General features: G+C 35.9%; 1 protein-coding gene across 1 annotated transcript in view; it reads left to right on the forward strand.

Moving 5' to 3' along the window:
- Positions 1-17,122, forward strand: part of NCAPG2 (non-SMC condensin II complex subunit G2) — a 111,817-nt gene that overhangs the window by 70,793 nt on the left and 23,902 nt on the right. The window contains exons 25-26 of the mRNA XM_044677788.1: positions 14,984-15,087; positions 15,542-15,642. Coding sequence (XP_044533723.1) covers positions 14,984-15,087; positions 15,542-15,642 — 205 coding nt within the window. The remainder of the gene's footprint in view (positions 1-14,983; positions 15,088-15,541; positions 15,643-17,122) is intronic.

Below are 17,122 nucleotides of genomic sequence, written 5' to 3' on the forward strand. Positions count from 1 at the left end.
TATTAAATACCTGGATCTGATCACAAGGTTAGATAGCTAACGGTAGAATTGTAATATGAACCTAGACTCTTGACTTAAAATCCAGTGTTTTTCCTCCTGCTTCGTGCTGCCTGTCACATGCTGTGAAACTTGGGCAACTAGGTGGCATAATAGATAGAATGCCTGGCCTGGAGTCAGGATGACCCGAGTTCAAATTCAGTTTCCGATACTTAACTAGCTATGTGACACTGGGCAAGTCACTTAAACTCTGCTAATCTCATTTCCTGAACTATAAAATGGTGATAATAACAGCACCTACCTCTCAGATTTGTTGTGATAATCAAATGACATATTTATAAAACCTGCATTAGAGTAAATACTATATAAATGATGATTCTCTTCTTGCATTTTCAACATTTTTGCACATTTTAGTAGTATCTAAAGTCATTTTAGACAAGCTGTTAATATTTGTTGGTGACTACCATGTTCTTAGCATTAAGATCAATTTAGCTACATTAAAATCAGAAAACTATTTTAAGAATAAACTACAGTAGGGTTGTATTGGAAATACAACAGATTTTTCTACCATTGTATAAAGTTTTATGTTCATATCAGCAATATTACACATGTACTGGTAGTTATACTTTAAAGCTATAATGGAATTATAAAAGTTAAAGAAACAGCTCAAGTGATCCAAATGGAAGAGCCTCTACATGGAGTTAGATGAAGCAGCAGTTTTTGTTAGAAGGATAATGTATGACAGGGAATGTGATTAAGGTATATAATATAACAAATGAAGAAACTTGTTCATAGAATGGAAGACTATTAGACATAAAAATCACCAATTTGTAGCTAGTTTTAGGGCAAAACAGAGAAAGTTCCACAAGATCGATTCAGTACTAAAATTTACAAAATGTTTATCTTTTGGAACTAGTAATGTAAAAACAGTAAGCTTAAGAAGTATTTAGGTAAAGATCTGACAAGTTATTACAGAGAATGTTTGGTTTGAACTTTTGTGATAAGTTTCATTGAAATTCAGATGTCTCTTGTTGCCAGTTCTTAGAATGTCAGAGTTGTCCATTTTTTATGGCCATCTTTAGATTATTACACAAATCTGATTCTCTAGTAATCTAAATGACTCAGTATATTTTCAAGGCCTTTTTCTTAGGTGTTTCTGTTTTGTAGTAGAATTTTAATTATCCTGTTCCTCCACATAAGGAATTGAGTGGGCCTTGAAAGTTAGCTCCTTGAAAGTCTATCTTAATTTAAAAGTTCTGGTAAAGAATATTTTTGGCAAAACATTTTTAGATAAAGACTCCTTACCTATTAACTTAAGTCATATTAAAATTTGTTACAGATGTTTAATTGATAATGGAAGGCAAAGAAAGTTTATGATTATATCCAATTAAAATAATTTAAATTTTTTGTTTACTGACCAAAAAAATCAACAAGATCCCCTGAAACTAGTTTAAAGCTTATTTTAGTGTATGTTTCATGTTGGAAGATTAAATCTTTAAAATAGAACTTTCGCTTTTTTATATTGTATCATTTTTATTTAAAAGTAACATGCGATATGTGATATTTGGTTTATATTCTTTTGACATGTAAACTTCTAAGCTATTAAGCTACTTACTAGTAGGTAGTTAAATATAAGAGAGTTCTTTAATAATTGAAAACTGAAACTTTCTCCTTTAGCTTCAACAGATTTTTAAAATCTATAATAGTCTTTTGCTAAGGGCTAAAAGGGAAACTCAGGACTGGACCTTACCCTAATATTCATTATATTTAATTAAAGAGTAGGACACATCAAAAGAGTTTGGATGGATTTTTTTGTCTTTAAAAGATTTTACAAATGCAATATTCACTGCAAATACTAATAAATTAAAAAGAGGTTAAATCTCCCAACTAAAGCTACAGAATTTGAATGTATAATTTTATTAAATGGAAATGATTTTGTATTTTAAGTAGAATAAAAGCAACACTTGTTTTGTGTCTTTCTGAATATATGTGCTTTTAAGCCTCTGTTACCTTTCAATTCAATCATTTCCTAGAACACTATTATTTATCAGATACTGTGCATTGTGGTAGGGCTATGAAGACAAAAATGTACTAGGTCTCTCCCTTCAAGTAGTTTACAGTCTCTTGACAAAATAAAACATGGACATATGTAGGTAAATATTAGATCAAGGAAGTCTGAAGATGTAACAATTAGAATAATTAGGTAAGGTCCCTTGAGCTGGCAGTGTGAGCCAGATTTAGAGGGGCATATCATAGGTATGAGAGGAGAGCCATACAACTTGTACAAATGCAAAGAAGAAGGAAAAATTTTGTAAATACCTAATTGTCTAGTTTGGCTAGAATGTAGAAGAAATGAAGAATCAGACAATAACCAGGAAAGAGGAATATTTCATGCAATCCAAAGGAAAGGAAAATATAAGGCATGGTTGTTAAAGGACTAGAAGCAACCTGAGGAAAAAAACATTTTATTTAGCAGATGAGATATTCTTATGAGCAATAAGCCTTTGCCCTCAAGAATTTGTATTCTACTGGAAGGAAATAATAGATAAATAAACAAATATATACGCAATATAAATATGAATTGGAGGCTGTTCATGGTTATCATTAATAGGCTCTGGTAAGAGGAGACACTTGAGCAGTATACTTGGAAGAGAGCTGGGGTTCCCATTGGAGGACAACTGAGGCAAAGGCTTAGAGTTGAGATGGAATGTCACTGATGGAGAGTGTCACATAGGCCAATGTGACTGGAATGTAAAGTATTTGAGGAGAATAATGTGTAATCAACTTGAAATATAAATTTGGAGCCAGAATATGAAGGCTTCTAAATGCCAATAAAGAAGAATCTGTAATTTATCCTAAAGGTAATAGGTCACTGCTCAAGTTCTTTAAGTTGACATGTTATGGTCAGACCTATGTCTGAGGAATGATAGGTTGGCAGCTTTATGGAAAATAAGTTATACAGAGGAGAGATTATAGGTAGGGACGCCAGTATCATTTGGATGATAATTGTGTGTTTGGAGATAGGAGAAATATACAAGTGGAATTGACTAGAGGAGTTGGCAGGCGATTGGGCATCAGGGTTGAAGGGTTGCTCACCCAGATTACTATAAGAATGGTGGTATTTTTTACATTACTGAATTCTAACATATTCATCCGTTCACCAACAGCTCACATGTAATAAATGCTTTTAAATGAGACAGCTAAGACTTGTAGAGATAGATATTGTGATGTGGGTGGTAGGAAGATGAGGATGGATGGGTAGAAGGGAAAAGGAAGGTAGGAAAGCCAGAGGAAGGGAAGGAAGGTATCCGGTCCCCAGCCCTAGTGGGGAAATTGACCCAAGCCCTTCAGAGCTCAGTAAATCAGGCTACAACTTTAGGGATAGAATAGCTGGGTTTATTTAAGTAAGGAAAAGTTAGGTAAGGGGAAAAGCTAGAAGTAGATCTCCGAGGGGACCAAGGCTCTCCTTGGTTCTCCAAAAAAGGTGCTTCCACCGGTTGGAGAAAAAGGTGCCAAAAACCCATGCTCTCCCTTTCTCTTATACCTTCCTCAGACACCTGTTATAAAGAAAAAGAGGATACTTTACTCCTAGGGGATATATGGATACTGGTGAGGGAAGCTGTGTCTCTGTATTCCCCTAGGGTGCTGGTGAATGGGGGAACACACCAACCCAGTCACCCTTGTTAGATGTTATAATTCCCCTTCTAAATAACAGTGCCCAGGAAGGACGGACCCTAAATGGTCAGGTGGATGGGTAACCCTTTCAGGTCCCACCTGGGGTTGGATCAATTTTGGGCTCTGATTAACCTTGGATCACGTTTTTCATCTGACTGTGTTTGCTCCCTCCCCAAGGGTCATGATATAATGACCACTCAGGGTACTTATTAAATTCTTTATCTATGATCTTAAATAGAGAAAGGATAATCAGGATACAGATTGGGGATTGAGGACCCTGTCAAGCTAATATCTATAGGCTATGATCCCTCAGGACTAGAGGCTATTGATTCAGTAAAGCTGGAGCTATTGTTCTTCACAACCCTCTCTGATTTAGCTTGGCCACTGCCAAACCAGAGATAGTAGTCTTCTCTGTGGATGCAGCTGTATTGATGATTTCCTCTCAGCTTTCCTATTATCACTTTGTGATGTGTTAGCCTTCACAGCCTTCAGGAAGTAACCAACCTTAAAAAACCACTCTCTTCTTCTCAGACCTCTTTCCCTCCTGCTCACCACCTGGGCCCAGATACCTAAATAGCTATGATGATTCAGATGCCTAAAGATCTAGGGAGATTCAGAGAGAACCAATGACCAACTCTGACCAACGGTCAGAGACCCAAAGATCAATGGTCAAAGGCCCCCTTCCAGATGGCTGTTGGGGTATTTATACTCTCAGACCAACTGACTTTTGCCCCTGGCTCACAGCATCTGGGAACATTCCCATGTCTCCAACTGTCTCCCCTGTCAATCAAGGTGAGACCAACATTTCCCAGAGTTTGAACATAACACACCTCCCCCAAAGGAAGTGGGAGGTGTCTGAGGAAGTTAGAGTAGAGGATCCTGGAAGAGATAGTCTCCTAGGGTTAGTACATTTTAAAATGCACAATATTCTTTTCCTTTTAATTGTTTTTATAGAGGAAACTTCAAAAATTCATCTCCTTTGAAAATTTCTCTATTGTGTGAAATGTAGATTGTTCTTAGGGATTGATTTTTCAAATAACTACTTTTAATATAATTTTTCTTTTTGAAGACAAATATGTGAATATATTTAGAAAGGATTTTGCCCTCTCTTCAATAGAAAAGGATTTTGACCTGTTCCTATGTGACAGTTATTAGAGATTTCAAAGATTTGAGATTTCTGATCAGTTAAAAATAGTGTGCTTTAAGTCCCTTATCCCTGTTGGCCTTAATTCCTTGTCTGTAAAATAAGCTGGAGAAGGGAAAGGCAAACCACTCCAGTATCTTGGCCAAGAAAAGCCCAAAAGAGTTCATGAAGAGTCACACGTTACTGAAGTGGACTGAACAACAACTAACCTCTTGTTCTGTCTCTACAACTCCTTGACACAATATTCTTATAGATTCCATCTGGTTTCTGTTTTATATAACCTATGAGCCTGAACCTTTCTTCTTCTGAATTATCTATATCTATCCTGTTTCTCACCCTCTTAGTTGTTAATTCTCTTCTGGTCGATCCTTTAGGGTTTGCCTAAATAATTGATTCATACTTATTACTCTGACTATTTATTGATATCCTATTACTTTAGTCTTGTCACGTGATTTCAGGCCTCAAAGCAGGGCTACCTTGAACTTTAGCTTATAGGTCCATTACCATACCCTGTTTATTCTTGTGCTTATCTCTCTCATATTTTGCATTCCCATGCAGGCTTAATCTCCTTGCCCTGTAGCCACAACTTACTGTTACCTACTGTTTTGGCATTGATGCTACTTCTGTTTGCCAAGTTTCATCCACAGCAACTGCTGTCATGGACAGCCACAGATGGCACTTTGGGGATTCTCAAAAGTATACTGGTTAGTGGCAGATTTCCCTGATTTTTTCTTAAGGGTAGAGCTTCTAAGGATCATCCAAAATAAAGTTGTGTAGAAAAAAAGATGTTAAATAAATTCAGAAAGTTATTTACAGAGTTGGAGAGTGGGATAGAAAATGCATTTTCTAAAATTGGTGATTTTTAAAATTAATTTATTGTACACAGTGGCATAATTGATTTTAAATTCAAACCTAAAATCTGAAGGAATTAACTCTTCTATTATAAAAGTATTATTCTCCCTAAAAAGTGATTATACTTTGAGTAGATTGTGGAATGAGGAGAAAAGACATTTTAGTGTTTTTTGTGTTTAAAAGTAATGTGGGGTCATAAATAAATAGTATAGTTATTATTATATAATAATATAATAAATAATATATATAATATATAAGATAGTTATCCTTTTCAACATCCATATTAGTGTTTTCATTATCTAATGTGAAATATTAAAGGTACTGATAACAGGAGGATGAAACTTTCTTATTAGGCCAAATGAGCTAATTCTGCCTTAGGGTGAGATCATAAAGAGTTGAAAGAGAATTTGGAAAATTTGAGTTTAGATAATCAAAAAAACCCAAAAAGAGGATCCATAATGAAAGGATTCAAAATAGAAAGGCAAGGAGAATCAAGTGTGTAATTCTAAGAGCAAAAACCAAAAAAAGAAAATGGAAAATCAAACACATTTGAGATAGGTTTGTCATTGGGTTTTGTGTGAGGAAAACTAAGAAGAGAACCAGACCTTGAGGCATGGGGGAAATATGTAGCTACCTAAATAGCAATTTTATCCCCAGACCACAAGTTGGGTACAGTGAGACCAGTTGTATCTGTAGCACTTGGACAGTGCTTTTTTTTTTCTCTCTCTAGACATAAAGGAAATGTTTTGGCCTTAAACTAGAAAAGTATGAGATATAGGTAAGATTAGGAATATCTTGCATCATTCCAAGAAATAAGGAGCTCAGGAAGGGGATATGACCAAATGGACTGGGAAGGGATTACTTAAACTTGTAGCAAACTGAGTATTGTGAATCTCTATTTCTCATTTACCAATTATCATTTTTATTTGACCCTGAAATATATTAAATATTTGAACCCTTACTTTTTTTTTAAATTGAGGTAAAGAACCCTATTTTATGTATTTGACATGATATGACATGGAATCAAATAGATAAAATGAGAAATGTACATGACCTAAGGCCACTGATTTTTCATAGATAAAATTCTATCACTTTATCTCAAATTCTGTCATTAAAATATTAGTTTAAGAATCACAGTTTCAAGAGACCCTAATAGATAAATGCTTTAAGTCCTTTAGCTTGGGAAAGCTTTGAGTCTTATAAAGTTCCTTGCTTTAGAGCAGTGGTTCCCAAACTTTTTTGGCCTACTGCCCCCTTTCCAGAAAAAATATTACTTGGCCCCCTGGAAATTAATTTTTTAAAAATTTTAATAGCAAATAATAGGAAAGATAAATGCACCTATGACCATTACCGCCCCCCTGGGTCGCTGCAGCACCCACCAGGGGGCGGTGGCGCCCACTTTGGGAATCACTGCTTTAGAGCCACAAAGTTAGTATTCCCGGGGTAGTAAACAAAACTATGTTAGTCACTTAAAGGAATTGAGGATTACAAGTTATATTTATTTGTACTTGAGTGGGTACTTTATATGCATAATTATCAATAATATGCTTGAGGACTGTAATGTATATATGCATATGCATATACATATACATTTTGTTGTTGTTTAGTTGTAGCTAACCTTTTGTGACTCCCATTTGGGATTTTCTCATCAGAGTTACAGGAGTAGTTTGCCATTTCTTTCTCCAGGTGATTTTAAAGATGAAGAAGTTTAGGCAAGCATGGTTAAGTGACTTATCCAGGGTCACACAACTAGTGTCTGAGGCCAGATAAGTCTTCCTGACTCCAAGCCCACTGCTCTTATCTACTGCACTAAATACTATTATAGGGATTATAGGGGTTTTAGTTTAGCAGAGAGCAGGATTGATTGACATGGAGGCAGGTGCCAGAACTTTGCAAGACTGGCAAAGTGTCATTTAGACTCTCACTGATTCCCTGTATGGTGGGAGTTAGAGATTCACTTATTCCCTGTATGGAGAGAGCTGTATTTCCCCTTATGAGGTTCCTGTTTTAACATGATACCATCTACAGTCAAGAGACCCTGTGAAGGAGTAAGGTTGAGTTTGAGGTTTAGGCTCAGTGGTGGACACTAGGTTCAAAATCCTCACTCCCTCTCCTAAATTGGATTTACCAACGATCATCAAGACTTCAGTGGAAGCAGCTACAGAAGATCATCTCTAGCTCTTAGACACATACATGAGAAATCCCATCCTACACAGCTGGACCTGCTCACCATCCAGTCTCTGGATTGGTTAGAGTTAAGGCAGTTATTTAGTTTGTAGCTGATTAGTGTAGGTTTCTCCCTCCTGGACTTTTGGAAAGAGACCCTAGTAATTAAGTTTAACCTACCCATTCCCTTCCATTCCTGACCCAGTGTTTAGTAAATCTCTCAAATATGTTATACTCTCCTTTTAACTTCTTTTCCCAAATACCTTGATTGGCACCTCAAGGACCCACAGTGTTTGCCCCAGAAGATACCCTGTTTCCCACTGTTACTAGCACCTATACCCAATCATGTACCAATCCCACATCAAGGAGTTATATTTTATTCTTCCAGATTTATTTCATTCTTTCAATACATATGATGTCCCAAAATGTTGGTACAGTTTTCATTCATTAAACATTTAATAACTTCTTCCTATGTTCCAGGCACTGTCCAAGTGCTACAGATACAAAAAGAGGTAACAGAAAGTTCCTGACTGCATGATCTTGAAGTCTGGTGACTTAAATTCTAATAATTTAAAACTACACTAAGACTTTTGGAACACCTGATATAGTGTGACTGTGTGTGTATTGGGGTTGGGGGTTAAGTCACATACTTAAAATCATAGTTTACAGTCAAAAGGACTAAAGCCACATTTGAGAAAATATCTGCAAGTTACACTTCTCACTTATTTCTTTCCTCCCCTCCCTTCCTCTTCTCACCCATACTTTATATTTTTTTTAATTTTTAAATTTAATTTTTTAGAAAATTTTTTTCCATGGTTACATGATTCATGTTCTTACTCTACCCTCCACCCTCTCAACTCCCCCACAATAGTATTCCATCACCAACATATGCCACAATTTGTTCAGCCATTCCTCAATTTAAGGGCATTCCCTCATTTTCCAGTTTTTTGCCACCACAAAGAGTGTGGCTATAAATATTTTTGTACATGTCTTTTTCCTTATGATTTCTTTGGGGTACAAACCCAGCAGTGGTATGGCTGGATCAAAGGGCAGGCAATCTTTTAGCACTCTTTGCTCATAGTTCCAAATTGGCCTTCCAGCTTGGTTGGATCAATTCACAACTCCACCAGCAATGCATTAATGTCCAAATTTTGCCACATCCCCTTCAACATTTATTACTTTCCTTTGCTGTCATTTTAGCCAATCTGCTAGGTGTAAGGTGGTACCTCAGAGTTGTTTTGATTTGCATTTCTCTAATTATTAGAGATTTAGAACACTTTCTCATGTGCTTATTGATACTTTTGATTTATCTGAAAATTGCCTATTCATGGCCCTTGCCCATTTCTCAATTGGGGAATGGCTTGATATTTTATATAATTGATTTATCTCCTTGTATATTTGAGTAATTAGACCTCTGTCAGAGTTTTTTGTTATAAAGATTTTTTCCTCAGTTTGTTGTTTCCCTTCTGATTTTGGTTGCATTGTTTTTGTTTGTACAAAACCTTTTTAATTTAATATAATCAAAATTATTTATTTTACATTTTGTAGTTTTCTCTAACTCTTGCTTGTGTTTAAACTCTTTCCTTTCCCAGAGATGGGACAAGTATACTATTCTGTGCTCACCTTATTTACTTATAGTTTCCTTCTTTATATTTAAGTCATTCACCCATTCTGAGTTTATCTTGGTGTAGGGTGTGAGATATTGATCTAAACCTACTCTCTCCCATATTGTTTTCCAATTTTCCCAGCAGTTTTTGTCAAATAGTGGATTTTTGTACCAAAAGTCGGGCTCTTTGGGTTTATCATACACTGTCTTGCTGATATCACTTACTTCAAGTCTATTCCACTGATCCTCCCTTCTGTCTCTTAGCCAGTACCATATTGTTTTGATGATTGCTGATTTATAGTATATTTTATAGTAGTTTAATAACTGGTACTGATGGGCCACCTTCCTTCACGTTTTTTTCCCATTATTTCCCTTGATATTCTTGATTTTTTTGTTCTTCCAAATGAACTTTGTTATAGTTTTTTCTAATTCAGTAAAAAAGGTTTTTGGTAGTTTGATAGGTATGGGACTAAATAAGTAAATTAATTTGGGTCGAATGGTCATTTTATTATGTTAGTTCGTCCTACCCATGAGCAATCGATGTTTTTCCAATTGTTTAGATCTATTTTTAATTGTTTGGAAAGTATTTTGTAGTCATGTTCGTATAATTTCTGTGTTTGTTTTGTTAGATAGATTCCTAAGTATTTTATATTGTCTAGGGTGATTTTAAAATGGTATTTCTCTTTCTAACACTTTCTAATGCAATGTGTTGGAAATATGTAGAAATGTTGATGCTTTTTATGCATTTATTTTGTATCCTGCAACTTTGCTAAAGTTGTTGATTATTTCCACTAGCTTTTTAGTTGACTCTCTAGGATTTTTTAAGTAGGCCATCATATCATCTGCAAAGAGTGATAGCTTAGTCTCCTCATTGCCTATTTAAATACCTTCAATTTCTTTTTCTTCTCTAATTGCTGCTTCTAGTGTTGTGAGGAAGATTAGGTAGTTATTAATTAGGTATTAAGGATGTACCTAGCAGGAAGGCTGGAAAATTCCAAGATGGAATGAAGGAGCAGGAAGTAGGTGCCTTAGGCTCTGAGAGAGAGACTCCATTAGGAGTTGTCAAAAACTGTTGTTAGCCCTGGGAGGTCTCAGAGTAAAGGACACCCTGCATCCTGATTTCCCTGGGATCCTGAGTGGTGGTGATTTCCAACAAGAGGACAAGACTAACAGAGAAGCACCAAGAAGAGGAGAAGTTTGTGATCTGGTGGACAGCATCTCAAGCACACTCTTTCTTCTTGGATATCTTGGACCACCTAGGCTTTTGGCATCCTTATCATCCTTGGATAACCGTGAGCCCCAAAGCCACCCTCAGCCCTTTAGCTGTGCTGATCAAATCTGGCTGGAACCAGGTTTGATGCAGCCCTCTCTGTGACTCCTGCACTGCTCCTTTGGCCCTGTCTGCTAGATCACTAAGATTAGAGTAGAGAAGTCCTCCCTTTGCCCTGTGGTTTTGTCATTAGGTTTTAAGTATAGAAATCCCTTTCCCACCTTTTAGTTAAACATAATTAAACCAGTTAAAACCCTTTTACCTTGCCTGCTTGTTTCAAGACTGGCCTAGGGGAAGCTGGGTGACAGTTAAGACCAACTGCCATTCCTGTGTTAATCCAGTAAACTCTGGTCTTTCCATCCTGGTCCAGTCTCTCCTATAACCCAGTGTGTGTACCCACAACTATTTAGATTTATTATAACATCCCTGGTGCCCTCCATTATCTATTTTCCACACTAGTGTTTCTAGTACAATGTTAAATAATAGAGGTGATAATGGACATCCTTGTTTCATGCCTGGTCTTATTGGGAAGTCTTCTAATTTATCCCCATTGCATATGATGCTTGTTGATGGTTTTAGATATAAACCATTTATTAATTTTAGGAAAATTCCTTCTATTCCTATAATTTCTAGTGTTTTCAGCAGGAATGGGTATTGTATTTTGTCAAAGGCTTTTTCAGCATCTATTGAGATAATCATATGATTTTTGTTTGTTGGCTTGTTGATATGGTCAATTATGTGGATGGTTTTGCTAATGTTGAACCATCCTTGCATTCTTGGTATAAATCCCACCTGATCATGATGGATAACCCTCATGATCACTTGCTGGAGTCTTTTTGCTAGTATTCTATTGTTGTAAGGTAGATTAATAAATTCTTATTTAAGAGACTTAGCAGGCAGGGCTGAAGGATTCTAAATGGAATGGGGAAGCAGGAAGTGTGTTTTTTCTCTCTCAGAGATGGACTCTATAGTGGTTGGGAACAAGTTATAGCTGATCCTGGGAGACCTCAGAGGAAGTGGAGTTTGTACCCTGATTTCCTGATATCCAGAAGGAGGATTTTGCCTGTAGGAGGTTAGGTAGAGACTATAAAATCTATCGTGAGTTGCTGGCCAGGTCAGTTTGGTTTAGCTCCCTGAGTTACCCAATTGAAGAAGTACTGGCTGAAGACCTAGGAAAGCTGTACCATCACTGGAATGTGTCAGGACTTTGCTGTGAGGATATCCATTATAGACCTGCTATCCTTTGGGCCCTGTCTTGCTTTGCAAAGTTCTCAGTTCAGTGTAGATAAATCCTTCCTCTGACCCTGTGGTTTGCCCATAGGCTGGAGGAATAGCAACCACTTCTCCCTTCTTTAAACTATGGTTTATTTAAGTTAAACTTGTTTATAAGCCCTCTGTAAGCACTGCTCCCCCTAGAAAAAGAGTGTGTGAAACCAGCAAGTAAATGACAAGAGGGCTTTTTATAGTTCTATTTTTTAAAGACTGAATTTCATCCCTGGCTTTTTGATCATCCTTCTCCTTCTGGTCTGATTTTCTTTGTAGATCATCTTTTGCCTTCTTTGCTTCATTTTTTGAGCTGGTCAGTTTTGGCTTTTAAGACCTTATTTTCTTGTTTTCATTTATGTATTTCCTTTTTCAAATTGTCTTTAGTCTCTCTTGATTGTTTTTTGAGTTCCTGAAGTTCTTGAATTAATTGAATTTTGAGGTCTTCCAAAGCCTGTGTCCAATTCGCTGGAGCTTCCAGATCTTTTTTCTATTTCAATTGCTCTTTTTTCGCTTCCTGGAAAGAAGTAGTCAGTTGTAATTTCTTTTCTCTTTTTCTGTCGTTTACTCATATTTTTTTCCTTCTCTGTTCTGCTCGAACAGGGGTCGGCAACGTATGGCTCTTTCTGAAGGAGCCATAAAGTCATTTTTTTTTCAGGTGCTGTTACAGGAGCTCGCACTGTTACAGGAGCGTGCACTGTGAGTACTGTACGGCTCTCACAAAATTACATTTTAAAAAATGTGGCGTTTATGGCTCTCACGACCAAAAAAGTTGCCTATACCTGTGCTAGAACCTGTCTTAGAATCAATACTTAATATTGGTTCCAAGACAGAAGAATGGTAAAGGCCAAGCATGTCTGAGTCGGATTTTAACTCAGGACTTCTTGTCTCTAGTCCTGGCTCTCGATCCATGGAGCCACCTAGCTACCCCTCTCCCCAGGTATTTCAAAAGTGCCCTTCTTGTGAGTGTAGGGTTTAGTAGCTTATTAAGTGATGCACCTGAGACCTTTCTTCAGTCCCCTCTTAACTTCACATCTAAGTAGGATGAGGAAGTTTGGCCTGGAGACACATAAATCAGGCAACTTTTGAAATCATCTAGCAGCTATGATTAGTCAAATGACTTGGATCCTAGTCCATTTGACTTCAAGTAATTTTATTTAAATGTTTACCTTTCAAAAAGTGGTCATTCCAGTAAAGGAAAGTGATAAATGTTAGAGGGATGTGGCAACATTGGGACACTAATGCATAGTTGGTGGATCCATTTTGGAGGGCAATTTGGAACTATGCCCAAAGGGCTATAAAACTGTGTGTGTACCCTACAATTCTGTAATTACCGAGTCTGTATACCAGAGATGATTTTAAGAAAAGGAGAAAGGACCTACTCGTATAAAAATATTTATAGCAACTCTTTTTGTGTTGGCAAATAATTAGAAATTGAGGAAATATCTATCAATTGGGGAATGAATGAACAAATTGTGGCATATGTGGGTAATGGAATACTATTTATTATAAGAAATTAGAGGCAGGATGAAAAAATTGCAAGGATCTCCATGAACTGATGCAGAGCAAAATAAGCAGAGCCAGGAGAACATCATGCACAGTAACGCAATATTGTGGAATGATCAGATGTAATAACTCTCAGGAATAAAATTATATGGGATATTTCTGAGGAACTTATGTTAAAGAAGTCTGTTTACCTCCAGAGAAAGAACTGTTAGTCAGATGCAGATCAAAGCATACTATATTCCACTTTAGTTTATTTACAGTTTTATTTTAGGTTTGGTTTTATGTGAGTACTCTCTTACAACAATGACCAATGTGGGAGAGTGCTTTGCATGATAATACATGTATAATCCAGATCAAATTGCTTACCATCTCCATAAGGAGAGCAGAAAGTGAGAGAAGGAGACAATTTGGGTCTTACGAATTTGGAAAAAGAATGTTGAAAATTGATATTAACATGTAATTGGGAAAATAAAATATCTTTGAATTTAAAAAGTGGTCACTCAACACAGTGCTCTAGTATTCAGCTTTCTACACCAACTGGTCTCTTTCCTCATTATCTTCATCTTTATCTTCTTAGTTCTCTAAGCCTCTTTTATTTAGTCAAGCCTATCTAGCTATTTGCACCATTAATTAGCAAGTATTAACTTGCTAATCTTAAGTTTTGTGACTTTGCTCTCAGCATTTCTCACAGTTACAGAATTTGAGAATTAGATAGGTCCCCAGAGACCATATAATAAAGTCTCCACATAAAAGGAGCCCAGTTTTAACATGACAGGTGGATGTTCATCTTCAGCTTAAAGACCTCTAAAGAGGGTGAGCCCATGGCCTTTCACCTTTGGATAGCTGAAATCTAGCCAAAATTGGCTTTTTTATAGTTCTCTGGAAACAAATCAAAGTAACCAGATCCCCCTTCCATATGATGGTTCTTCAGATATTTGAAGGCAGTTATTATCCCTTCCTTTTCCAGGACCCAGTTTCTTTAGTCAGGCCTCTTGGCATGCATTTGTGATCCTTTGCTCTTCTATTTACTGGCCTCTGTTCAGCAGCCTATTGTACTCTCCAGATTTTTTCTATTCAAAAATGTTCTTTACCCCTTCTTCACTAAACCATGTCTAATGCTACTGATAAAACAGTTCAGATGTCTCTAGGAATGCCATAATCTCACTTTTCACGATTAATACCCATTCATCTATTTATTGAGAACTTTTACTTATATTGTACTTAAATCATCCTATGGCAGTGATGGACAAACTATTCCCTACAGGCCAGATCCAGGCCGTAGTTTGCCCTTCACTGCCTTAAGCAATTCCCTAATTACTATATCTGGATGTGGGGGCAAGTGATTTAAGCCACTGGATATTAAGAACTGTGCCAGAAAAAGCAAACAGTTTAATTAATAAAAGAAGTTTTCAAAGTATGCTAAAAAAGCATTATTAGGTAAGCAATGAACTTATTTTTAGTCATACATACTTGTTTGTAATTTAGTTTCAAATATTCTTATCAGATTTCAGATAAAGAAGAGTTTGCAGTACCCGAATGCCTTTCTGATCTTCCCCCATTCTCAAGGTGCTTAATGGGAATCATAATGAAGTCTTCAAATGTAGTCAGGTAAAACATTTTTACTTTATTTTGAAATTCTTATTATGAACCTTTCAATGACTTTCTCGTTGGCAAATTCCACACTTATTTTTCCTTTCAGAATGAATTTATAGTAGTTTTTATTGCTACATTTGTTTACATATGGGCACTTTCTTCCCTCTTTTCCATGTTTATACCATAAATTCAGTTCATATAAAATCTATGTCTAATCAATTATAATTATTTTTAAAATGTATAACGCTGTTTAAATATTTCATTTTATAGATTGAACTATTTTCATTTTAAGAATAAATTCACACAATTAAATTATTCTAACTGATAATTTTCATCATTTCTAATTTGTATTAGGACCTACATATAGAGGTGTGTGTGTGTATGTATATACATATATATGTCAATTTCTACCCCAATTTAGTTCACACAATTCCATAAATAGACATATTTTTAAACACATTTTTTATAGATCATTCTTAGAAGAACTGACGGCATGTGTAGCTTCTGAAGAAATTGAAGGCATTGTTTGCCTCACAGCTGTTGTATATATGATTGTGATTATTAGTAAGGGTAAGTTAATTTTTTCCCTTATTTCTTATGATACTAACCATATCACATAGGATTTGATATTCATTTGCACTGTGGTATAGTGTAGTGTTGGGCAAACTTTTTAAAGAGGGGGCCAAAGGAAATAAAATGCTCATCTGTCAGTCTGTTTCTAAGGCATCTCTTTTGAAGTTTCATTGTATTGTATCCTACTCATTGTATTTGTCAGATTAGGAATAATGTCTTGGGGCTGGATAGAACATTTCAGGGGGCTGAATCTGGCCCATGGACCGTAGTTTGTCCATCACTGGTATAAGTGGAGAGAGTACCAGTTTTAAAGCCCAGAAGGCCCATGTTCAAATCTAACCCTTGACACATATTGGCTCTGTAATTCAGTTATTTTTGTTTTCTAGATAACTCTCTAAAATCCTGACTTATATTGGTAGAGAATTTCCTTAGCTAGAAGTGTGTTACAAATCACAAGTCTAGTTCCTATCCCTACTAATTATTTTAAATGTCTGAATTCTCTAAATCCCATTATTTTATTAAAAAATCAAATTCGGGGAAGGTAATCAGTGTATAATGGAATGCTTTGTAGTTTTTAGTTCTATAGAACATAATCCTTTTTCTTTTAAGATCTTGCTTGATGTGTGGCTCTATTGTTAAGTTTCTGTATAAATAAATAAATATATATGTATGTGTGTGTGTAACACACACACACACACACACACACACTCAAATATTATAGTAAGGGGAAAATATCCAAATACTCTCCAATTTGTTAATGTTCTTTCTAAAATGTGGTACCCAAATTGAATACTATCTATACCTCTCCCGACAAAAATAGTATAATGGTATCTTTTTACATATTATAAAGTCACATCAGTTTTTTTAGCTATAGTATCACACTTTTGACTCATTAAGCTTATGTTCCAATTAAAATTATTATCTTTTTCTATGGTCTGCTATCTAATCATACTTCATACAAGTTCAAAAATTAATTTTTTAAATTTCAGTGTAAGAATCCTATTAATTTTCCTCCTTGAATTGACAGAACGTTCTGACCTGTCAAGATCTTTTGGAATCTTATACTGTTTTTAGCATGTTAGCTTTTCCCTCTCAGCTTTGTAAGTTTTACAACTACTCCATCTTTGCTTTAATTTAGATTAGTGATAGTGCAGACCCAGGCAGTCCATTGGAACCTTCTTTCCAGTTGAACTGTAGTGGCTATTATTTGAACTAATCATTCAACCAGTTCCCTTATCACTTTAATCCATCTAGCTCATATCTTTCAATATTTTCCATTATAATAGCAATAGAGATTTTTTTTTTAAATTTTAAACCCTTGACTTCTGTGTATTGACTTATAGGTGGAAGATTGGTAAGGGTAGGCAATGGGGGTCAAGTGACTTGCCCAGGGTCACACAGCTGGGAAGTGTCTGAGGCCGGATTTGAACCTAGCAATAGAGATTTTAAAACCGTAAACTATTTCTAGCATTCTCAT

This window comes from Gracilinanus agilis, chromosome 5, assembly GCF_016433145.1.
Source record: "Gracilinanus agilis isolate LMUSP501 chromosome 5, AgileGrace, whole genome shotgun sequence".
NCBI classification, from domain to species: Eukaryota; Metazoa; Chordata; class Mammalia; order Didelphimorphia; family Didelphidae; genus Gracilinanus; species Gracilinanus agilis.